This window comes from Aspergillus glaucus (genome assembly GCF_001890805.1).
Source record: "Aspergillus glaucus CBS 516.65 unplaced genomic scaffold ASPGLscaffold_10, whole genome shotgun sequence".
Classification (NCBI taxonomy): Eukaryota; Fungi; Ascomycota; class Eurotiomycetes; order Eurotiales; family Aspergillaceae; genus Aspergillus; species Aspergillus glaucus.
Genome location: NW_019170462.1, coordinates 913,515 through 936,602, shown reverse-complemented (window position 1 = coordinate 936,602; position 23,088 = coordinate 913,515). Strand labels below are relative to the sequence as shown.

At 50.0% G+C, this 23,088-nt stretch overlaps 7 protein-coding genes across 7 annotated transcripts; 2 read left to right on the top strand and 5 right to left on the bottom strand.

The window, feature by feature from the left end:
• Window positions 1–1,014: 1,014 nt before the first annotated feature.
• Window positions 1,015–5,502, bottom strand: pex6 (AAA family ATPase peroxin 6; the record flags this gene model as incomplete). The annotated part of the gene is made up of 3 exons (XM_022540621.1): window positions 1,015–1,450; window positions 1,513–5,242; window positions 5,301–5,502. The coding sequence occupies 3 exons, from the start codon at window positions 5,500–5,502 to the stop codon at window positions 1,015–1,017; spliced, it is 4,368 nt and encodes a 1,455-aa protein (XP_022401125.1).
• A 703-nt stretch (window positions 5,503–6,205) lies between these two features.
• Window positions 6,206–8,394, top strand: ASPGLDRAFT_171712 (HECT-type E3 ubiquitin transferase). The gene is made up of 3 exons (XM_022542746.1): window positions 6,206–7,047; window positions 7,502–7,777; window positions 7,854–8,394. The coding sequence occupies exons 1-3, from the start codon at window positions 6,289–6,291 to the stop codon at window positions 8,157–8,159; spliced, it is 1,341 nt and encodes a 446-aa protein (XP_022401124.1). The 5' UTR covers window positions 6,206–6,288; the 3' UTR covers window positions 8,160–8,394.
• Window positions 8,395–8,940: 546 nt separating this feature from the next.
• On the bottom strand, window positions 8,941–10,305 carry ASPGLDRAFT_126079 (TauD/TfdA dioxygenase family protein; the record flags this gene model as incomplete). Its single annotated transcript, XM_022540625.1, has 5 exons — window positions 8,941–9,054; window positions 9,110–9,243; window positions 9,298–9,789; window positions 9,848–10,053; window positions 10,106–10,305. The coding sequence occupies 5 exons, from the start codon at window positions 10,303–10,305 to the stop codon at window positions 8,941–8,943; spliced, it is 1,146 nt and encodes a 381-aa protein (XP_022401123.1).
• Window positions 10,306–11,792: 1,487 nt separating this feature from the next.
• Window positions 11,793–13,986, top strand: ASPGLDRAFT_47304 (putative transporter). Its single transcript, XM_022546641.1, has 5 exons — window positions 11,793–12,127; window positions 12,178–12,506; window positions 12,563–13,403; window positions 13,456–13,574; window positions 13,631–13,986. The coding sequence occupies exons 1-5, from the start codon at window positions 11,858–11,860 to the stop codon at window positions 13,737–13,739; spliced, it is 1,668 nt and encodes a 555-aa protein (XP_022401122.1). The 5' UTR covers window positions 11,793–11,857; the 3' UTR covers window positions 13,740–13,986.
• ASPGLDRAFT_126610 (uncharacterized protein) lies at window positions 13,932–14,293 on the bottom strand (the record flags this gene model as incomplete). Its single annotated transcript, XM_022540653.1, has 2 exons — window positions 13,932–14,142; window positions 14,199–14,293. 2 exons carry the CDS (start codon window positions 14,291–14,293, stop codon window positions 13,932–13,934), a joined length of 306 nt encoding a protein of 101 aa, XP_022401121.1.
• Window positions 14,294–20,459: 6,166 nt separating this feature from the next.
• ASPGLDRAFT_66649 (zinc-dependent alcohol dehydrogenase family protein) lies at window positions 20,460–21,561 on the bottom strand (the record flags this gene model as incomplete). The annotated part of the gene is made up of 4 exons (XM_022549046.1): window positions 20,460–20,816; window positions 20,878–21,096; window positions 21,141–21,340; window positions 21,396–21,561. The coding sequence occupies 4 exons, from the start codon at window positions 21,559–21,561 to the stop codon at window positions 20,460–20,462; spliced, it is 942 nt and encodes a 313-aa protein (XP_022401120.1).
• A 421-nt stretch (window positions 21,562–21,982) lies between these two features.
• On the bottom strand, window positions 21,983–22,710 carry ASPGLDRAFT_25863 (uncharacterized protein; the record flags this gene model as incomplete). Its single annotated transcript, XM_022543515.1, has 3 exons — window positions 21,983–22,178; window positions 22,212–22,600; window positions 22,696–22,710. 3 exons carry the CDS (start codon window positions 22,708–22,710, stop codon window positions 21,983–21,985), a joined length of 600 nt encoding a protein of 199 aa, XP_022401119.1.
• Between the last annotated feature and the right edge of the window lie 378 nt (window positions 22,711–23,088).

Below are 23,088 nucleotides of genomic sequence, written 5' to 3'. Positions count from 1 at the left end.
TTCCTATCCAGTCCTAGGTCCTCCGTCCCTCCCCGGCTCGCCCGACAAAAACTGACGTCTATCAAGACTATCAAGGCCTCTCCGTGTCCATTCTAGGCAAGACGCCTACCCATATCCTCTGACCGTTCGTCAACCCGGTTCCACAGATATGCGGGGAAATATAAACAAGACATATGCCTGTTACCTAACAGATATGGGGTAATTTCCACGGTTTTCGCGGGGATTGGATTGGGTTTCGGGGGTTTTGCCAGTGCGGTTTGATAGACATTTCGCCGGATGCTTTCCGACGGTGTGAGTGGTTAGTTTCGCCATGGCTTCGGCATTGTAAGCCAGTTAGAGCAGAGGTCGCCGAATTTGGGCATGGAAACGGTGGAGTGAGATCGGGGGGGGTCCGAAAGGGTGAGATAAGCGTTCGGCTCGGAAGAAGGATTGGGTTGGGTTGGGCTGGGCGTTGACGGGTGAGATACAGTATTTGGTTATCTTGTTTGTACAGAGTACTCGTATCGGGATTAGTTTCTGAGATATAAAAAGGGGTAGATACTGCATTGACGCTGTAGGTCTATCTTTGTTTCTGTGCTCGTACCTGACCGTCGAGATAATGCGAGTCAGCTGTCACCGAGGCTCGGAGAATAGAGCCTTAGTGCCTGAGGTGTCATTATGACATCGCGTGTACTTCACGCGACTAACTGTAGGGCTGCATACGGCGCAGGAACAGTGCCTAAGCGCAATAGGGTGTGCTAGTATCGCTACGGTGATATTAATGCTTGAGGACAGTACAATATCCCATGAGATGTCATATGTCAACTTGTTAACTGGGTGAGGTTCGGGGAATAACCTAATCGAGATGTCAGGTGTCAACCAAAGTTGTTTACTGTCACTCAAGTCTATACAAACATGATGAATCAGATTATTATATCACGGGGTATTCTCCGCAGATATTATATACAGCATCTATACAATGCTCGACTACTATACCCATAATACATTACCGACCCCAATCTCAACAGCGAGAAATCACTGCAAATGATCCGTCCTCACCACATAATCCTCATCCTCTTTCTCCCCAGTAGACTCCTCATCCGACACCTCCCCATCAACCTCAGACCCCGCCTTATTCCTCGCCTTCCCTTTCCCCTTCCCCTTCCCCTTACTACTAGCCGTAGAATGACCGCTAGCACTGCGCATCAGTCCATGACGTGTTTTGCCTTTGCCCATGTTCATTGGAAGATGACTATCGCCGTTGACGGTCGGTCCATCGGCTCCGTCGAGAATTGGTTGTTCGCCGCTTAGGCGGAGGGCTTCGAGGGCTTCGCCGATGGTTTGGGCGGGTTGGGCTTGTTGGGCTTGTGCTTGGGGTTGGTCTTGTTGGTTTTGGTTTTGGTTTTGTTTCTTTTTGTCGACGGATTCGAAGCTTTGGCGGATGCGTTCGAAGTGTTCGAGTTCTTTGGCGCTGTTTTTTTTTTGTTTTTGTTAGTATCATATATATTATTTGAAAAGCAAAAGGGAACGTACCTAACGCTAGGAACAAGCTCGCTCTGCGCATCCGTAAAGTCTTCTTCCGTAACCATCACAGAAACATCATCCGGCGTCGCCAGATGGTCGAAGAAGTACGCCGTGCTAACAGGTCCCTCCGGGAGCAAGCGGATCTTCTCATCCACCGCTAGAGCCTTCCGCGTAACAGCCTTAAGCATAGAATCCGAGCACAGCGCATACAAATCAGCACCGGTGTACGTCAATGGCAACCGGTCCGCAACACGCTGCAACGACAATTCCGGATCGAGAGTGAATTTCCTCGTAAGCGCCTCCAGAATCTTCGCCTGTTTGTCGTGTGTGTCTGAGATACCCAGGTAGAGCATCTTGTCGAAACGACCGGGACGGAGGAGGGCAGTGTCAAGTAGATCAGGACGGTTGGTTGCGCCAACGACGAAAACGCCGCCACTGTTCTCCTCGCCGCCGTTCATGCCGTCCAGTTCAGCGAGAAGCTGGGAGACGATACGGTCCATGACACCGCCGCTGTCGCCTTGGTTGCCTCTCTTCGGGGCAACGGAGTCCAGTTCGTCGAAGAAGACGACACAGGGACGGGCGTCGCGGGCGCGCTGGAAGACACGGCGAACGTTCGCTTCGGACTCACCAATGTACATGTTCAGCAACTCCGGACCCTTGACCGAGAAGAAGTTCAGAGAGAACTCGGTCGCAATGGCCTTGGCCAGCAGTGTTTTACCGGTACCAGGGGGACCGTAGAACAAAATACCGCTGCGCTTTTTCATGCCCTTGGCGAACAGCTCAGGACGCTCCAGTGGCAGCTGGATGGTTTCCACGAGAGCATCCTTAACAGTAGCCAAGCCACCCACATCATCCCAACTGACGTTGGGGATCTTGGGCGCTCCAATGGAATCGGCAAAGTTCTTTCTTGCCGCTTCCACGGCGGTTTCAAAGTCCGCCTTGGTGACGCCTCGCGCGGCATCACCGCCGGAAATAACGACGTCGCGAACGTTGATCTTGGCTCCGGAGGAACTCGTGCCGGCAGCCTCTGCCAATTTCTCCAATCGCGCAGCACGCGCGGCGCATGCTCGTTCGACAACGTCCACCAGATCACCAGCGACCAACGCGGCAGTCTTCATAGCAACAGTAGCCAAGTCCGCATCGGGCGACAGTTTGATGCTACGGTCGGCAACGGCATTCTGCAGGATGCCTTCACGTTCCTTCTCCTCCGGGGCGGTCATTTCAAACTCGTGTGTGAACATGCTGCGGATACCTTCGGGGATCTGCTCGACATCCGTAGTGGTTGCAATGACCACCCGAGCATCCGCGAGAATCTCAGACATCGCTGTCACCATCCGATCGGCCGTCAACACCTCAATATGTTGGATCAAGAGTGCCGTACAACTTGGTCCGCAGTTGAAGGCACGCTCCGCGCGAGCTTTCAGGTAGGCTTCCGTCTTGACATCCCCTCCGTTGGCTCCGCCTTCAGTCAGGATATCATATGCGTCAATCGGGAAAGTATGCAATCCGATATCTGAACAAGCTCGCTTCGCGACGGTTGCTTTTCCAATGTGTCTCTGCTGCGACTGGAGCAGGATGACAACAGGCTTCATGCCAAGCTGGATTGCTCGAGGGCTTGTCGCGGCAGACATGAGATCGCGGATCCGCTGCTGCAATGGAGGAATACATAGTTGCGGCGACTCCGTCAGGAGGCCATGAGGTGTCAGAGATTCACCAACGGCTTTGGGTATGCCCTTGGCTCCAAGCCAATACTCCCATCCGTTGTTCATCGTTCCTGGGACTCTGCTCACGTCGCTTCCTGCCTGCACCATTCTTGTAGTTGCAGTATCGATAACGGCAACACCACCCCATTGGTCTTCAACGGGTTCATCATCTTCCGACGAACTGGCGGTTACATGGCCCACGCGGAACCAAGCAACACCAACCTTTCTCCCTGGGTTGTTTGACCCCGACACCTGACCCAGTCGAGTAGTCAAGTCGTCATCCTGGGCAGCACCATCAGTCGCAGCGGTGCCTCCAAAGACAGTTTTACCAAGACCTTCATCGACACTGATGCCAACAAGATCGCCGCTCTTTAGCAACCGTCGCGCAGATTCGAAGTACTGCTTGAGTCCCGCAAACAAGGCTGGCTGAAGAACACGGTCCATGGATAGCGGAGTAGATACTTTAAGCAGCGTCACCTCCTTTGCCAACGGCGGAGTCTTTGTTGAGCTGCTCTTCACCTGATGCAGAAGGCCAGGCTTGGATGGTCCATTGGTGGAAGCGAAGTTCATGCGAGAAATACGGAGATGTTTCGGATTGTCGAGGTTGTTCAGGAGCAATGGTGGAAGGTACACCGACGGGGTCAGGCGAACTGGCAGACGCTGGGAGAAGCTCCCACGGCGCTCCGACTGGTTGATCGAATACCGCGGTTTAGCGGAAGGAAGACCTGGCAGACCGTATATCCTCACAGCACGCCAATCGCCAGAATCCTCTTCTTGCTCGTTAAAGCTGCCAAGCTTGATGGAAGCGAAGATATTCGCTTGCGGTTCCTCGGAAGCCTCGATTCTGACCCAGTCTCCAGAGAAACAGCCAATCTTTGCGAGGGCACTAATATCCACGAAAACGAACGCGTCCACATCATCATCATCGCGAGGCCTGGGATGCAATAGTTCAAGCGGTATCGAGCGTAGAAGTCCCTCTGCCTTGAAGACCTTGCCGCCGCCACCACGGCCGCCGGGACGCATGGTCGTCGATGTGAAGTTAGACGCAACTGATCCCGGTGTCTGCGCACCATCTCCACGGCGGGAACCTGCACGAGGCGTTGCGCCTGTCATTGAGGATGCGATTCCAGACGGCGGTTGCGGGAGCTGCGGCGCTGAAAGGGAAATCATATCCTCCAAAGAGTCGTCGGAAGTATCGCTTGCGGTGCCAACAGAGCCCTCTGTCTCCGAGTCGTCTGGTGGAGAGGTGCTCTCCATCTCCGTTCCACTCTCATTGCCCTTCTCCTCAGCAGCAGAGTAGAACTGTTCATTGGAAGTGTCATCCGCCTCATCTTCTGTGACCTGTTTGAGGCTCGAGGTTGACGACAAGCTCTTCTGCGATCGGGTTCCATGCGACCGCGCCTGTACAAGCACAATCTTGGTTTCTGGCACCAGAACACCCTGCGACACGGGTTCGCAGAACGAAATGTGCACGGGAGGTGGTGGCGCATAGGTGATCGGATGCGGTGGCAGCGGGAGCGGCAGCACAGCACCAGCGTGCACCACCTTTTGCGCACCAAGAGCTTCACGCACCGCAGCTGTGAGTCGCTCCTCAGCTTCAGCCGCCGCCTTCTTCGAGTATCGTTTCACCTCGCTACCCTTCGCCGCCTTGGCCCACAATCCATTCGGTCCATGAATGCTGGGCGAGAATCCGCCACCAAACTTGTTCTGCACGTCATCGTGGTTCCGAACGAGGTTCCGCTCCACCGTCACGTACACCGTATCTAGCTGTAGCGGCACGACATCTAGCACCCGAATCTCGATTACCCGCTGTGTTTGAACCGAGTGACGCGTAGGATCCAGTCTGCTCTGGGCCTGGAGGAACGGCTGCAACGACTCGGCGGAATCGGGGAAAACGACGGTTGAGTGCGAAATAGGCGCGGTATAGGATGATTCTCTTGGATGTACTTGAACCGGAAGTATGGTCCAGGCTAGCTCCTCCACGGAATTGTGGCTCGGGGTATACGGGGAGACTGCGACGTAGAGGACTTCGCCATCTAAGCATGAAATCGATTATCAGCCTCAATCATTCAAATAAGAAAACATGCAGCTCACCTTTCACTTCCCGGTACTGAAACAGATCATTAACCAGATCGTCGGAAACAATCCCGACGTTTCCACGCAACTGGGGATCCAGCGTTAGACGAGCCGAGATAGGCGCCTTATTGCGCAACAGCCTTCTGGCCGCATTAGGTCGTCGTCGCCGTTGTCGCTTGGGCTGGTCTGCGCTCTGTCCACCGTAGTGCTCGAAGTCCATGGTCGGTGGTCGGTCGGTTAATGGTATGTTTTGAGGGGGCGCGGATGAAGTGAAGACAAGGACTCAGGACTTCATGTCACGAATGGAGCTGTGCAAGTAACCACGGTGTACTCAAATCAGCTCAGAAACTCACCGACCAGAAAAGACAAAACAATCGGCCGAGGGAATTCAGCTGGCTGGAGGAAAGCCGGGGAAGATCAACTATTGCTCTTCGGGGGCGCGACTGGGGACCACCGCCCGCGCTATTCTGCCACTTCCGAGCCGAGGTTAGAAGTCGGTGGTCATGCTTTCACTTGACTGGCCATTGGGATAATTATTGTATTCATAGTGTTGTCTTTGCTCTGTATTGAAGCAGATAGTTATATAAGAGTGCTTTGTCACTCTTATTAGAAATTCTCCCAAGTCATTCTGGTTGTTTTCTCTCCGCAATCTGGCCTGACGCAGAGCAGCGGTGGATATATATCTTGCATGTGCCTGGTCCATAGCCATTAAGACTAATGGTAAACCGGTAAACCGGTAAACCACGAGCAACGAGACATTTATATGCAATTTAAATAACAAAAGAATGCCAGCGGCTCTTGACCTTCACGTCTAAACTGGGTCTTCGATTGCAAAAACGCGTACGATTTGATGTCTTGGCATCATGTGACTATAGAAGCTGTGTTCACCGTACCAAAGCCAAAACAACACCATCGCCAGCAACTCAGAGCAGAGCAAAATCATGTACTAACGCACAGCACTGCTAAATCATCAATCCCCAAAATCCAATCTTCCACAGAAGACAAAATGGTGTCTTCAAATACAGAAACCCAACTCACTTTAACCCTCCACGCCGAATTCCTCCCCAACATCCGCCAAACAACCCTCTACATCTCCCTCCCCACGAACCTCGACCCGATCATCTCCCTCTCCGAGTCCCGTCGCGCAGTGACAGTTTCCCTCCCAGAACCATATGACGATGTATCGGAGACGATCAAGCTCCCCGCGCGCGTGAATGATGCGGCCCGGCGCGTTTTGGAGGGGCAACATACTGGAGCTGGGAATGGGACTCGTGAGAAGGGAGGATCAGGATCAGGACCAGGGCCAGGGAGTGGGAACCGGGAAGAAAGGGAATTATCGTTCAGAATGCAGATCGATCCCGATGATACAGGCGGCGGGTTACTACGTCCTGAGGATGAAGTCACGAACGAGGAATACGTTCCCTGGATGGCTGGTGATATGGGCTCATATACTCGGCTAGGGTGTCGGGGGTGCGGAAATGTGGTTTTGGATTGTTCGCCTACGCCTGCACCTGGTAATACTGGTAGCGGGTGGGTGTGGAAAGACCTGCCTAGTGGGAATTGGGCGGAGATGATGGATTTCTGGCATTGTCACAAGCCGGATACTCACGACCATGATCATGGCGATCATACGGTGTCGATTGAGGAGCGAAACTCGCAGGTTAAAGGCTATGGAGCTGCCAATCAGGTCGTGGCGAGTTCAAGGACAGGGCTTGTTGACGTGGCGACGTTTTTGGTCGCTGAGGGGGATTGTAGGGGATTAAAGGTAAGAGGATCCTCACTGCTCTACCTTGTGTTTTTTTCTTGTTCTATTCTGCATCTATGTATACGCACGACTGGGCAACAAGAAGGAGGCCTGTTCATTCCATGGATTGGTCTCCGATACAATTGCCCTATACTAACCTCTCGAGCATGAGGTATCTGGAGCTATGGTGGCTTAAGGCAAGACAAGGGCAGTTATCCTCTACGAGATGGATTTCGTCTTTATCCTACCACGAGTAACCATGGCTGCTGAACCTCATGCAGGAGCCTCGACTTTCTCCGTCAATTTCGGTCATTGACTTTCCTAGAGTGGTGGGATTGACGCGATTACCTGAGGTACATGAAGCGTAGTCTGTAGATTAGCTTGCTGTATTCTGCAATACAAACCATCATTTATTTTAACTCTGCAATAACTCCAAGTACCCAATCAAGCATGCTGACTCGTTACCTCGTACTAGATCCAAAACGAGATATCTAAGACAACGAGTATAACCTGCACACAATGCAACGCCCTGATAGCCCTGGAAGACCCGATAGCCAACGGCTGGCGACTCCTCAAAGCAGCCTTGTCCGCGTACACCCCGACCAAGCCTGAAGAAGACACAACCGAAGAAAAAGGAACATGGCAAACCCACCCCACAGAAACAGTGGTAGCAGCACAACTCCTCGAACTCGTCGAGCGAGAAAGTGCCCGCCGCTTCGTCGTCCACACCGGCGGGAAAGGTGGCCTTCTCGTACGCCCCTACCCTACCCTGCCCTATGTCTCACCTGCCCAAAAAGACCAAAAGAACTAACAGATGAAACCACCAGCTATGGGTCTTCAACCCCGACCTCCGCTACTCCACCACCAGCACCACAAAAAGCAACACCACAACCGCCCGCCGCGGCATGAAAATCCTCTACCAAGAAACCTCCAATACCGAAGACCTGCTCAGCCCTGAAAACGGGAAACCGTCATCGTTATCGCTTGAGGAACTTGAGTTACCGAGTGAAATCTATAAGAGTGTTTATCAGACGCTGGGGGAACGGAATGCGATATTACCGGTTTCTGCAAGGGGGTTTCGGGAGTGGAGGGTTGGGATTTTGGAGAGATTTGAACGTCTGAATACAAATTGAGTGGTGCTTGGATTGGTGGGGGTTTGGGCGTGGTATGGCATGGATGTTGTGTGATGTACAATGATAAGGGAGAGGGAGAAGGCTGTGGTTACGCAAGGGCAGGGGATTGCTTTTTCGGGGATCTTATCACCGCTTCTTCGACTTTGCTCGCTCTTTGGATTCATTCATCTCCCTTATGATTGAGTTTTGATCAAATCGAAGGGTAACCCTTATTACCACGATCCACGCTGCAGTGGTAAGCTCGATCTATTGATTACATGCATAAACACGCCTGAGCTAACATGCACCTTTCCACCAGATCAACCCACTCGGATCCAAGCTAAATTTGAACACAATGGCACCCACGAAACCAACCATCTTTCGCAGTGGCCATGACGACGACGACGTTGTCACATGGGAACATCTCGAAGACATATCCACCGTTCCCACTGAGAACGCACCGGAAAAAGACGACGGAGAACTCGATAATGAAGCACAATCCTATCACATTGAGAATATCGACGTGGAGTCACAACGACCAACGCATGGGGCACCATCTGGGCGTCCGCGTTCTCGTTCGGTGATTAGGGTTGATTCTTGGTTTGGGAAGAGGAGTGAGAGTTAATAGTTCCATACGCGTTGGAATGGGCTACTTCTCATTGGTTCAGGGTGATGTGAGTAGTCAAGGTATGGCGTGTTATTATTTTGGGTCTACTGTGTTTTACTACGCATGGCTTAAACTGGCAGATGGCGAATCATTCAATGCATTATTTCATCAAATAAACATGCTATCACAAGCAATCTACTGCTCAAAAGGCGTCTCGTACGGCGCCTCCGCCTGCGGGGTGATTCTGGCAATATGGCGTCTCTGACCATCTTCCCAGTCGAACAGGGCCGAGTGGGCGGTAACACGGTTCTATGATTGTCAGAATAATTGTTTTGGTCAGGTTCAGGGGATAGGGGTGGCTTACATCCCAGACGACCACAGTTCCAGGCCTCCAGCGGACACGGCACTGCAAGTCCTGCGAGAGGGCGATGTGGTCGTAGAGGAACTTGAGGAGGAAGTCGGATTCCTCTTTCTTGTAGCCGACGATGTAACGGGTGACTATCTCGTTAGAATTGCCTTCAATATCCCGAAGAAAAGAAGGGATGGACTCACATTGCGGATTAACATAAAGCGCCTTCTCCCCCGTAACCGGATGTGTCCTCACAATCGGATGCTCGCTCGTAATCGGATCCCTCCTCGCAATACCCCCCCTCGACAAACTAGCATTCACCTGCTCAATCCCCGAATGCACAGCCCTCAACCCATGCAACCTCTTCTGAAACTCCGGCGACAAACGCCTATACGCAAGCGCCATATTCGCAAACAGCGTGTCACCACCGCTCGTCGGGCCATCAAGGATGTACAGGAAGGTTGTGCCCGGGGGCTGCTTCTCAAAGGTCACGTCGGAGTGCCAGGTGACGGTGTTGGTGCGGGTTTCGAGGAACTGGGAGCGGTTGCGGTCGTCGGCGCCGCGGAAGACGAGGTGGACTTCGGGGTGGCCTTTGGGGGCACCGGAGGTTTGGTGGATGTGGTGGCGGCCGAAGTAGCCGCCGAAGTCGAGGGCTTCGTTGATGGGGAGGTGAGCGAAATCTTGGTCGCGGAAGGCTGAGCACTTATTAGTTGTGTCTTCTTAAGGGTGAAAGGGGAAGGGTAGGTGACGCACCGACAATCTTGCGCTGGGCAACATAGAGAGCCAACTGGTCCTTAGCCTCCTTGGTGAGCTGGCTCAGCTGCACGCCGTGCACCTCACTTCCAATCTCAGGGGTGATTTCATCGAGTTGTGCCTTGCCCTCAGGGAAGAGGTCACGCAAGGACGGGTCCGCATCTTTGCCGTGGTCATAGTGCTCGAAGGGTTCAAGAGGAGCGTATCTAATTCATCAGCATGAGCCCTTTCAGTATCAGCGTGAACGAGGACACTCACCTCTCCGTCTCATTATCCCAGACGGGAAGGTAGTTAGCGAACGACGCAGGAGGCTGCTTGCCCGTTCCCTTGATCTCGTTCTCGTGGACATAGGCAGACTTGTATCCGATGATATTCTCCTTGTTGGTGCCCGCGTCGTGCTTGAGCTGGGCAATAGGTGTTGAACGGAGAGGAAGGCTTTCAACGGGTGCGGGTGCCATTTTGATGGTGCTAATGATTCAACTTGCTTGATCTGATTTGAATCGAATCTAGTACTCGGGGACATCAGCCCTGATATACTACCAGACAATGCAAAACGCCCGCCATTTCGCATCCACGACCCTCGCTTGCGCAATTCCTGCGGGGTACGTATTATCCAGAGTACTGTACATCCTACATAATCCGGCTACCAGACTCATACCCGTGCAACAGAGTGTCAAACATAGCCGAGCCAGACCTCATCCGATATATCCGTCCACACCCATGCACATACCACACTTGTGCAGAAGTATGTACATCGCTTAGTGCCGCCGCGGGGTTTCGTGGGTAATCTTCTATGCAAATGGCTATTCTGGGGGGGGGGGGGAGGTTTGTATGCTATGATTGAGTATACTGCCGACGGGATGCTCGTTATATTCCTTTGACATTGCGTGACGGTGGCGTTATTCGCGGATAGAGTGCGAAGCGAAGGTTGCGATTCAGGGTGGATTGAGTGAGATTGTTGTTATTTGTTACTACTTGAAGGTGCTGGGTATGTCGTGTGAGGGTTGGGCTATGGTGTATGACTATCGTCATAGAGTCCATCTGTATTGGGATTGTGAAACGAGTTTGTATGGTATAACCCGGTGAGACCGCTACATCAGTGGATGTATATGTTCAAGTCGACTACGGTGCCTTTCCCCAGCATACCACAATGAAGACTTGGAGAAATAACATATCAATTAAAAAGAGATTCGATAGACATACTTGTAATTATATTCATATATAGCGCCGTCGGCAAATTGTTTCAGTACAAAAGTACATAGACGGGGAGAACTATGGCGTGATAACATTCAGCATTCGCGCAACGACTACGAGCGACAGGGATACGGCGTACATTATACGAGACTCAATTAGACTCCTTTTGATAAGGAAAAAAAGAATACGACCTAAAACCCCTAAAACACGCTTGTATAAAGTGTTTAATGTTGGCAGCACCAATAAACACGACAGCCGATGTTGTGATCATGCCCGCAAACGATGAAACCAACACTACGGAAAGACTCCGCTGCCACACCATTTGACAAGGCTGCATTTTTTTTTTTTAAATAGATCCCGATGGAGAAAGATAAAAACATCCCTGTCCCGTGAGCTTAATCCTACTTGCCTGCTATGACGTTAGTTGCCGCTGATTTGCGTGATTTGGATTCTGGCTGCCGCAATTGGATCTGACCGAGGCTGCGTACTCTGGGGTGAGTATCCGGGTTATTTTGTGGACAAAGGAGTGTTAGGTGTACGAACGGTCGAGTTTATCGGGGCCTGGAACAAGCTCAATCGGGTTGTTGCGTTCCAAGATAGAAAAAACCACGAGGTGACAGTTATCCACCTGGGTATGTAGTGCGCTTGACAGATGAATCCATCGGTCTTGCCTAGATATTGCGTGATGGGAGTTTTTCTTTTTCCTTGACCGTGCGAGATGTCTGTCGTGCAGCTCTTATAAGCTGCAGTTCCCTTGACTTTGATGTTTCCTCGAGTAACACAACCAGTTTCGCCAGAGCCAAGGCTTTATTCAAAATGGCCACCGAGGACGCAAAGACGCCTGCGACAGGTCAGGAGTCCTATGACTCGAAGTCTCCTCACGATGCGACAGTCACAGCATCCTCGACGTCTTTGTCGGACGAGGAGCGACTGGGACTTGGACAGGGAAAGGTTCCTGACGACTGCGCATTCGATACCACCGAGAGTCCGGAAATCTACAGACCCATTTCGACATACGAAGGGATACACCGATGGGATCCTTACTTCCAATGGGGAGAAGACGAAGAGAAGAGTCTCATTCGGAAGGTATGACCCTCTTTTGTTCGATGATGCGCACCCGATGCTGATGGAAATAGATCGACATCCGAGTTTGTACTTTCGCATGCGTTACTTTCTTCGCGCTCCAGCTTGATCGAGGAAACATCGTCCAGGCGATGTCGGATAACATGCTCGAGGACTTGGGCATGAACACCAACGACTATAACACCGGCCAAACAATCTTCTTCCTCGTTTTCCTTTTCGCAGAGTTGCCGTCGCAATTGTTGTCCAAGAAGTTCGGACCGGATCGCTGGATTCCGATCCAAATGGTCATGTGGAGTTTTATCGCTGCTTTCCAGGCATTCATCAAGAATCGAACCGGTTATTTCATCTGTCGCGCTCTTCTGGGTCTGATTGAGGGTGGATTGTGAGTGAACTTGCACTACCAGTCATGCCAGTAGCTTTGCTGACTTTGACTTCCAGTATCCCCGACACGATCTTGTTCCTCTCTTTCTGGTACAAGTCCAGAGAGCTGCCAATCCGACTGAGTTACTTCTGGGTTTCCTACCAGGGAACATCCATTGTCGGTGCATTCCTCGCCTTTGGATTCCTGCATGTTCGACAGAGCGACGGCACCGGCGGATGGCGATACCTGTTTGCTTTCGAAGGCCTGCTCACCGGTCTCATTGGAATCGTCGCCATGTTCTGGATGCCCGCAGGACCGACACAGACAAAGGGTGGCTTCCGCGGAAAGGATGGCTGGTTCAACGAGCGCGAGGAAAAGATTATGGTCAACCGTGTCCTCCGCGACGACCCCAGTAAGGGAAGCATGCACAACCGACAAGCCTTGACGCCTAAGATGCTTTGGCGTGCACTTTGCGACTATGACCTTTGGCCGATTTATGCACTTGGTTTCATTTGGGGCATTCCCAACACGCCCGCAACCAACTATATTACCTTGCAGCTCAAGAGTCTCGGTTTCGGAACGTTCGAGACGAACTTGCTTACCATCCCGGCATACGTTATATTCATCGTCAATCTGCTGGTTATTACATGGATTTCGGAGCGATTCAACCAGCGCATGCTTCTGGGTGTTGTCTGTGAAGTGTGGTGTTTGGCGTTGTTGATCACCCTCGAGGTTCTCCCTGCTGATGCCAACACTTGGGGTCGATGGGTGGACTTGATTCTTCTGATTGGTGCGCCGTATGTACACGCTATCATTGTCGCCATCGCATCAAGAAATGCAGGATCCGTCCGGACACGAACAGTCGCAACGGCTATGTATAACATGACTGTTCAGGCGTCAAGCATCATTTCCAACAACGTAAGCTTCCCCACTCGCAGTAGGGGACAGGCGAAATGCTAATTGGTGGCAGATCTATCGCGACGACGATAAGCCGTTATATCGCAGGGGTAACAAGGTCCTTATTGCGATTGCTGCATTCAGCGCATTCCTGTTTGTCTTTGCCAAGTACTATTATGTCTGGCGTAACAAGTTAGTAACCCTGAGAGCCTTGCTAGCAAGACTCCAAGTACTGACCAGTATTGCAGAAGCAACGAGACCAAATGGAATGCCATGTCGAGTGAAGAGAGAAAGGCATATCTGCTGGCGAACCCAGATGCTGGAAACAAGCGGCTCGACTTCCGGTTTTCTCATTAGAGCAATCCAAAAGACCAAAAGAAAAACAAAAAACGAAGATCCAGCTGGCTTGGATCGGTGTTGCAGGGCGGCAGTTATATATAGATAACAATTAAAAGCACAAGAGAGACAATTAATACCAGAGATATCCAGTATGCTTGGATATTCCAAATGCAATCATTTCATCGTGATACCACCAGGGTGTCAAACATCCTACTCTCCAATCACATACTCACATCCCTCCGGTCCAATCCAAACTTCATGTAGTTTCCCAGCCGATACATCGATCCTAGCTCCGGGTCCGAATGTCTCCTTTCTCATTTCCCCATTGGCATTGTCTTCTGGATAGTTGACGGTGAACGTACCGTGACGGACAAGGTGTGTCGTTACGTCGCCGTGGGTGTGAGGGGAGTAGTAAGCGTTGCTGGACATTCTTGTATTAGCATGGGTTTGTTATAGCGAGAGTAAAAGGTGACATACCTTCCGTCAGACCAGGTAAAGACGTGCTGGAATCCCCATTGACGAACTAGACGTTCGCACTCGTCACGGGTTCCAATGGGGTATGTGTCAGTCATTTTGCGCTCTCTGTGCGGATGGCAATCAAATGTCAGCTTGTATATACTGCTCCTTCTGTCTGTATCCACTCGGTCTGTATTCAGACTTAGAACAGGGTGTTTGTCAGCAAGATATCGCGTGGAGAAGAACGATGACGTCGATGAATTAGTAATCGCGTAGATGTGCTATTGGCCAATCACAGGCTAAAGTTTGAAAATATTGGCAGGATTCAGAGTAGAGAATATATGGTTTTGTTGGAGAACTGGAGAGGTGGGAGATCTGTTTAGAACGGAGATCAAAGGTCGCGTTGAGCTTAGGTGAGTAGCAGAGCACGTGCCTTCCCGATTAGGAAGACCTACACAGAGCCTCAAGTTGGTCTTTGATTAATCGTCGTATTCGACTATTACTATCACTCTCAGAGTGTATATTACCACAGTGCCGATGTTTCTTACCGGTCGCCATTATCATCTTCATCCCTCGGGTCCCTTGTCGGATCCTCCTGTGTCCTATTCTTCCTGATCAAGATTCGAGATCGAGGATGTGCCCTGGGACCAGGCAGAGGAAGGGTCCTTTCTTCATCTTTCCGGAGTGCAAAGAACCACCAGCGCCTCAAGCCTGTTTTTCCCAATCCATTCCCATTTTCCAGAGCCATGTGCGCCTTTCATTTGCAGAACAGAAAAGAAACAGTCGAGAAGAAGCCGAGATTCGTGTATATGGCCTGCCGTGAAGCAGGTGGTTTTGTGTTTGAGATCGTGAATGATCAATATCCTCAGATCAAGTGACGTTGCTCGAAAGAAAGCTGACTTCTCGGGTATTAGCTTCAGGTTCACTTGCTCTTCGAATCGGTGAAAATACCTAGTTCGGTCGTTTCAACATGCCGTCCCGCAAACATGGCAGTTCTTCCCTGGGATCACCCAGATTTCTTTGCCACCGGTTTGGCAGCTCGGGCAACGGACACCGGGCATCTGGGTTGCAGGGTTAACACGGCTCGGGACGATCGGTATTATTGCCATGTACTTACCGGCATTATGATGGTTGTGGGTTTATTAACGGGTGTTTGAGGATGAGTGAAGAGGAACGAATCAAGATGTCGGAACCTGACTCGAAGAGGCTGAACGGAATAATTGAAAGCAGTTGGATTGGCCAGAGAGTGGATGATCGAGTATGGAGGGTTCGCAATACTGTCGCACCTCTTCAGATTGATGAGCTTAATCGACGAGACATCTACGGGGTCGTGGTATTTATATTCGCAAAAGGAGAACGACCAGTTCGAGACGGCCTTATTCCACAAGGGTGAGTCGGGAGATCTTCACTCTAGCTTCGATCTATTACAACCAGGACTTGCACAGAGGCTGTCTCGATGGTACTCAATCTATCCATATCGATCACGCATCAACTACCACAAACAAACCTGTCATGTCACCGACAGAAGCTCGTTTGATGACTCGGAAGTTCCCGTTGGATGAGTATGACGAGCAGCTGCATTCAGCTAATGAGAAGCGCTCATCACAAGGTCTGCCTCCTGCACGAGAAAATACGGGACACACGTATTCCAAAAAGGCCCTGCCCACAATATGTCAAACATTAAATAGAGAACCGCCCATTTTGGAACGGCGGTGCAGGGGGAGACGGCGAAAAAGAAACGTTGATTTGTGATAGGCTCTTGGTCTGTCAGTCGACCCAGTCAAAACGATCCATCCCAGCGTCATGGAGAACGTCGATCTACCCCATCACAATCAATTATCACACCTCGCATCCATCAAATTGTGTCGGGTGACATATAATAATCCTCGGCGATAGGTCATGTCTGCGGCGAACCAGTGGCCCCTGTGCTACTTATGCCATAAGAGTATGTATACGGAGGCCTCTTATCAGTCCATACACACAGTTCCGGTACATCCCACCATGCAGTTAACCTTGGTTTTGTCATGAATCAACTCTCCGTCTGAAACGGCATCCGCGATTGGTCAGTGCGGAATTACCCACCACGATGCAGCCCCTGTCGTCGGTTCAAGCCTGGATCTGCTTGCGTCCGGAAAGGGAATACTACGCAGGACGAAGAGCTGAGATTAACCCGACACGGACATGAATGCGACCTGAGCACTCAAACTGCTGGGACTTGCCTACCGAGCAATATACGACAATATGCTCGCAACAATCAACATTAACCTAACAATACACTATTGTTTTAATGCAGAAGAAAACCCCGCAGAAAAGGACGCTACGTTTTTTGACCACCAAAGTTAATCACCTTGGACATACTCCGTACCATGTACGGTTATTCCAGAGTACCATATAGTTGCTTTTCTGAGCTGACTACCATCGCGATTGATAATAATTTTCCGTTTTGGCCTTCCCCTAAAGACCAAATTTGAATTTCTAATATCTAAAACTCACAGATCACCAGGAAGTTACAAGAGAGACCCCCCGGATTGGTCCTGGCTCTCCGTTGGGACAATGCTTTGACGATCGGGTATCATGTCATTGGGTGAACCCTGGCTACTCTTGCATGGACCGGAACTGTAGTCGGGTTTTCCAGAAATCCAACAACATATTTTTTTGACGAACCTTTCCCCTCCCACTGAATGCGACACTTCGGCTATCTGCAAGATTCCATATCCGTCAAGGTGGGCGGGCGGTGAAATTGCATTCTCGTCTTCTGTCTGGGATGATTCTGCTTCTCGCCCCACCACCAGCAGTTGATCAATCGACCTTTCACTTCTTGGCTTTATGATCTCTAACATTTTGTGGGTTCCGCGCCAGGTTTTAGCTCTCACGGACCTTTTTCGGGGAAAAGACATTGCCATATTGCTCGTTGAGTTTGCAATTTCGGCTTCTTGTGAGGTTATGGGGTCTGTACGGAGTACGGAGTGAATCCGTGTTGCCTTGTTCTCTGCTCTCTTTACCGGCAGATGGATACTCTGTAGAAACAAAGTTTGACAACCCCGTCAGGCTAACCGAAGTGGGCTCGACATCTTAATTTATTTCCCGTTGTGGAGCCACCGAGTGCAGCGGAATCTGCAATCACAGTCGCAGGAACAAACAAACAAGGAACCAACATAGATACTTGAACAATCAGTTCTGATAACCACACTATCGCCATGTGTTTCGAAAGATCTCGGGTGACTTTGAGCCGGTATGAGCACGGCGTACGGATTAGATTGCTCTTCACTAACCACCCGGCGACTCCGATCTTACGGTTTCAACCAGCCACCGTGCTCCATACACACCGCGTTCTGTTCTCCAGCAAAAGGCAATGATAATCGTTGGGAATTTGACAGGTCGTCGCTTGGTCCAATTTCACCAATTTCAAATATAAGAACGATACCGTTGGTTAATCGCCGTCAAACGCAGCCATCCTCAAACAGATCGGCTTTGCTTTTGCTCTGACCCCACCGGAACACACTTTTCTTTCCTTTTTAAGTCTGTTCGACAGAGTACGCAGGGTGGATGCAACACTTGCGCTCCGTACGTATCTGCCGTACTCTGTACTCTATGCCGTACTCTGTACGGCGATAGTAACCTTATCAAGTTACTTTTTATTTATTTGTTTATTTTTTTTTATTTTTTATTTTTTTTTTAATTTAACAAAGTTTCTGATTTCGTGAGACACGTTCAGACGCACTGTTCATCATAACTCACCGACCCTACTCGCACCTCGTTGGCGAGTCGTTACTTCCGGAAGTATTTTTTACGCAGAGTTAAAGATTTGGAATACCGTTATGGATCCGTGGGCCAGTTCTACTATTTACTCTGTACGGAGTACTCCGTTGAGATGATCTATACGCCGGCGATGACTATTTAAAACTGGATGGAGCACTATTCTACAATATTCGGAGTAGCTCGGTGGTATACATAGTATGCTGGCACACACTGCGACGCTGGAATATCTAGTGATTGCTCGCCACCATACTCCACCCTATGCACGAATAATAGCATGAAACCAAATCCTATCTATCTGATCATGGCTGACTGGCTAGATGCATGTTATTTCCTCGGAATGTTCGGACCATACCCTATCCATCCTCTAATTACCTAGCTAGCACTCCTACGCTAGCACCCCGTGCATAGAAGTAGCTGTGCATATAGTTACTGATAATGTGCTGGCTTTTTTTGCCTCTTTCAAACCCAAATACTTGTAGATCGACTAAACTAAACCAACCCCGAGCCCGGCCAGGATTTGGAATGGAATATGTATGGCAGGTAGCCACCCATGTAGATCATCGGTAGGAGCTGGAATACTAGTAAGCTTCAGCACTGTTCATGAGGATTCGGACCCTATATTTCATTTATTTTATTTTATGGTTGTATAAGGAATACTATTTACCGATGATTACTACTGTATGCGGATGGACTGCAGGGACGGTAAACGTTAGTGTCGTTGCTACGTGTATCCAGTTTATTGCCATATCTTTTTTCTGCATTCAGAGGTACTCCTCTTTGTGCGTTCTGGGGGCAGTAAGAGCTAGGACCTGACGCTCGCTTGCATTTTTGGCCAATCGAGGCGAATAGGGAGGCCCGGAGAGCACAGGGCGAGGGGCTTCAGGTCCTCTGTTTTCCACAATAGTTCGTGTAATACTCGATAAGCATGTCACCTCTCAGCGAACGCAGATTTCCTTTTATCTTCGAAATCGCGTTGTATGTCGGGCCCTCATAAGAGCTTCCCAAAGAACTGAACTCGAGAGTGGTTTTAGAGACGCATCATCCGGTGGATGGCATCAAGACATTCACTACTGGCCGTAGGCAGAAAAGACCTCCATTACTTTGGGACGGGCCACTGCACCTTTCGACCGACCTATCAATATATCCAACGCTGGTGTCTAGATGAATGGCATCTTTAATGACAACTCTATCAATAAACAAAACAATATAGTTTAGATGCACTAGAGTATCTCTCAACTATAGCCTCATAGCAAGGGCTTGTTTCATTCAAAATGAGGGTTACTTCGACAAAATGTCCGAAATCCTAAATCGTACAAGAGCCTGAAGTAAGTTTGCTTCGTAATTACCTAGTTTATATTTTAGATCTGCTAATTCTTTATTTTGCCCCAGAGAGCTAGACCACCCGCAGTGAAAACCGAAACGGTGGACGACCATCTTGCGAGTTGACGCTCCCAGAAAGTTTTGCCAGTCACCGACGACTATTCAGGTGAAATTACTGACAACAGTCCCCAAGCCAAGCAAATATAGACGGGATTACCATTTGGAGACCCCAACCGCTTAATGGCTTCGCTGGTGTGCTCCCTGGGTTAGGCTAAGGGCTTCAACGTCCATTTTAAACCGTACAAAACTGGACAGGAGTCACGACACGATACTGCAAACACCACGACAGAGGAAGGATATGATTTTGAAAAAAAGGAGAGAAAGGGACGCCCATATAATAGTCTACGTGGGCGTCACTGACAACGAGAGGACCCTAGAGTATGTATTCAGCCCTTTTACATGAGAACAATGCTAATTATCCACAGGTCTAAATGTGTATCTTGTACAGGACTCACGCGGAGTTGTGCAACGTGCTTTTACCCTCCACTACAACCGAAGTGGTCTGCGATGACAGCCCTTTTCTAATGAAGCGAGACCCACAACATATTGACGGCAAAATGAACATAAACACCAAATCTGTCGCACCGAATCAATGCGAGCTTCATTGAGAGAGCACACAAGTTGCGCTGACCGCTGGGGTCTACAGATTTGCCACGATACACTCTCTTCTGGATGGAAATGGGAGGACATGACACTAAAGCGCATCTGACTCGAATATGGCATGGTTGCTTGACTTGGCGAGCACCAAAACAGTCGTGACAACTGCATTGTCATTCAAAGAAGCGCTGATGCTGGTGAAACATTGGAAGACTCTTGGGAGCCCGCTTCGCTTGTACTCACGAAAGCAATGGAAAGGTACAGGACCATTTCCATGAAGCAGGGACTGGGTGAAAAGAAAGTGAAAACAGCAAGAAGACATTTATTTCATGGAGCGCACGCTATGCTTTGTTGGCAATGTACCCCGAGCTCCTATTTTGGCTGTTGGATAGCATGAGTCTACATGCTCGGCTAGTGCTATGTTCTGATTGGTGTACCTTCTAGTAAACAAGGAATCTTATTTTCGCTAGTACATATAGTAACCGCTTCCACTGTACATGGACTTTTCACGTAGTATTATGTAACAGTACCAGATGCCAGACAAAACTATTGAATTGACGGAATGCTAGCCACAAACTTCCCAAAGTGCTTCTGCTCATACTGATACTGGAAAATCGCCTGCAGCTGCTGCAGAGGGAAGACCGTATAATCAAGAACCGGATGAATATTATTCACCTTAATAGCACGGATCATCTCCTCGAAATGAGTCCGACTCCCAACCTCAATACCACGCACAACACACATACGAGAAAACAGCTCCAAGAACGACGGATGACCCTCACACTTCTCCATCCCCGTCAAGAACTCAATAACAGCAATGTGACCACCAGGCACAATAGCCTCCAACGATTGCTTGATGGTGCTGGGACCACCGACTTCAATGACGCGGTTGCAGCCGAGGCCCTGGGGGGGAGAGCTCCTTGGCCTTGGCTCCCCAGTTGGGCTCTAAGCAGTAGTTGATGACGTGGTGTGCGCCAAGTTCCTTTAGCTTCTTGGCTTTGGTGTCGGAGGATGTAGTCGCGATGACCGTGGCACCTGTGGCCACGGCGAATTGCAAGGCGAAGATAGAGATACCACCGGTACCCTGGGTAAGGACGCAGTCTCCTGCGTGGAGGGTTTGGAGACCGTTGAGACTGTTCCATGCTGTAAGGGCGGCACATGAGAGAGTCGATCCCTCGAGACGCTAAGGTTGCGCGGCATGGGCAGGAGACCCTGTTTGTCGAAGACGCCGAATTCGCGGAACGTGCCGTCCGCCGAGCCACCCAAGGCTTTCTCAAAATTGGCATCGGTGGGAGCCGGCCTGCCGAAGAAATTCTGATAAAAGGCCGTTATGACCCAGCCTCCTTTCTTGAATCTTGAGACGCCGGATCCATCGCTACCGGGGACAACGCCATCCTCAACGACGCGAGGATATGTGCCCTTGCAGACTGAAGTGATGTTAGCGTTTCGAAACCATGATAATTGCTTAGGGGCTCAACATACTGACAAGGTCACGGTAGTTCAGCGAGCCGGCACGGAGCTTCGCCAGGACGTCCTCGGGGCTCAATTGAGGCACTTTCTGGTTATTGTTCAGTTGTAGGGCACTGGTCCCAGCGCCAGGGCCGGATCCGTACACATTCCAGGCGGTTGTGGTTTGGGGGATAGACATGATTGAATATAATGAATAAGAGTCTTTCTTTTCTCAAATGGTTGATCTGAGACTACAGTTACTTACGATGGACGTATCCTTTATAGCGAATTACAAGCAAGAGCAGGCAAATAACTCGGAGACTTTTGGATGCTCAATTCTCCCGACTCGTATCTCCGAAAAACATCATGATGTTAGTATAAAATACAGTCCGGGGACTTTTCGGGGATCTATAGCCATGGTCCAGAAACTGGATCCGCCCATAACAATCAAGTTAATAATCTGGGTTTTTTTTTTTTTTTTTTTTTTTTTTCAAAAGCTGCAGCTCACTGTACTCGTGTACTGGAACAGTGCTACTGGAAGCTTCTTTCTTCAGAATACGAATGACGATAGAGTCCGCCTGTGCAGAGAGCTGATCCATAGTTCAGGTGGACACTAAGCATCATGTATGTGGTCTACGCTTCTGTTGTCGGTCACCACTTAGGCGTCCAGCGCACGAGCCCTCGAAGAGATTGGGGTATGGGGAATCTGGGGAATCTGGGGAATCCCCAACGGTCCCCTTTGACTTTGGTCGGAGAGACTGTCTTAGGGTGGAAAAGTAGATAGTAAATGTTGCAAAGCAGACTGAGAGATCAGCCCTAAAATATCATCTAGTCTAGTACCTTACGTACAATGGTGTTCGAGGTTCATTTGTGTATAGTAACTGGTCGTTTGGAGGTGGTTTTGAGTACCGGGCTGCCATTCTTCGCTGTCTCTTCAAATTACCCATGAAAGTGCATTTCCCTAATTTTGAATCATCAGAGTCACTATCGTCCACGGGATAAGTGCGTCCTGAGCGTTGCCATCTCTCCGATCCCGACTCCGACTCCGATGACTCAGACTCTTCTTCTTCACCATCATCATTCCCAGACTCCGAATGAGACGGAAGAGAGCAAAATTCATCCGAAGATGACGACGAGGAAGAATTGCTCGAATCGACGAAAAGTCTACTCGACCCCACACCATTCCTTCTATTCCACCTCCTCTCCTCCTTCTCCCTCTGTCTTCTCTCGGGCGTGCCCTAGGTCCACTGGTCCTTGTTGGCCCCGTGTGCAATCAACTTGAGGACTGCGGATTCACTTCCTAATTCCACAGCGCGCCAAAGTCCTCTCCCACACCAAAAGTGGACATTGCGCGCGTAGAGGTACGGGTTAAGGATATTATACAAATGACGGCATGTTTGAGAGAGATGGTTTATATCCGGGGAATAATCGAGATGATCTGCGATGCTGAGAATCAGTTCACCGGGAAGATGTGTAAAGGAAGACATGAGTGAGAAGAGTATTGGTAATGGAATGGCGCCAGCTTCGTGTTGGTGAGGGGTCGACACCCGGTTAAATATCAATACCTTACCTACCCACCCACTCGTGGATCCGTCTAGTAGATCAGTGTCAGAAATCCCAGAATGGGGAAGGATATAGTCAAGTTAACACTGTGATAGTGTGATTTCGTATCGTATCGCATCCCCGCCACATGTGGTCGAGCTCAACAGCGCCAACGACCATAAAT

Bases quoted from the DNA above. Each gene is read 5' to 3' on its own strand.
- ASPGLDRAFT_171712 (XM_022542746.1), top strand. From the start codon at position 6,289: ATGGTGTCTTCAAATACAGAAACCCAACTCACTTTAACCCTCCACGCC. The intron at 7,048-7,501 runs GTAAGAGGATCC...ACCTCGTACTAG, and splicing joins GGGATTGTAGGGGATTAAAG to ATCCAAAACGAGATATCTAA. The intron at 7,778-7,853 runs GTACGCCCCTAC...TGAAACCACCAG, and splicing joins GCGGGAAAGGTGGCCTTCTC to CTATGGGTCTTCAACCCCGA.
- ASPGLDRAFT_47304 (XM_022546641.1), top strand. From the start codon at position 11,858: ATGGCCACCGAGGACGCAAAGACGCCTGCGACAGGTCAGGAGTCCTAT. The intron at 13,404-13,455 runs GTAAGCTTCCCC...AATTGGTGGCAG, and splicing joins CAAGCATCATTTCCAACAAC to ATCTATCGCGACGACGATAA. The intron at 13,575-13,630 runs GTTAGTAACCCT...CCAGTATTGCAG, and splicing joins TATTATGTCTGGCGTAACAA to AAGCAACGAGACCAAATGGA.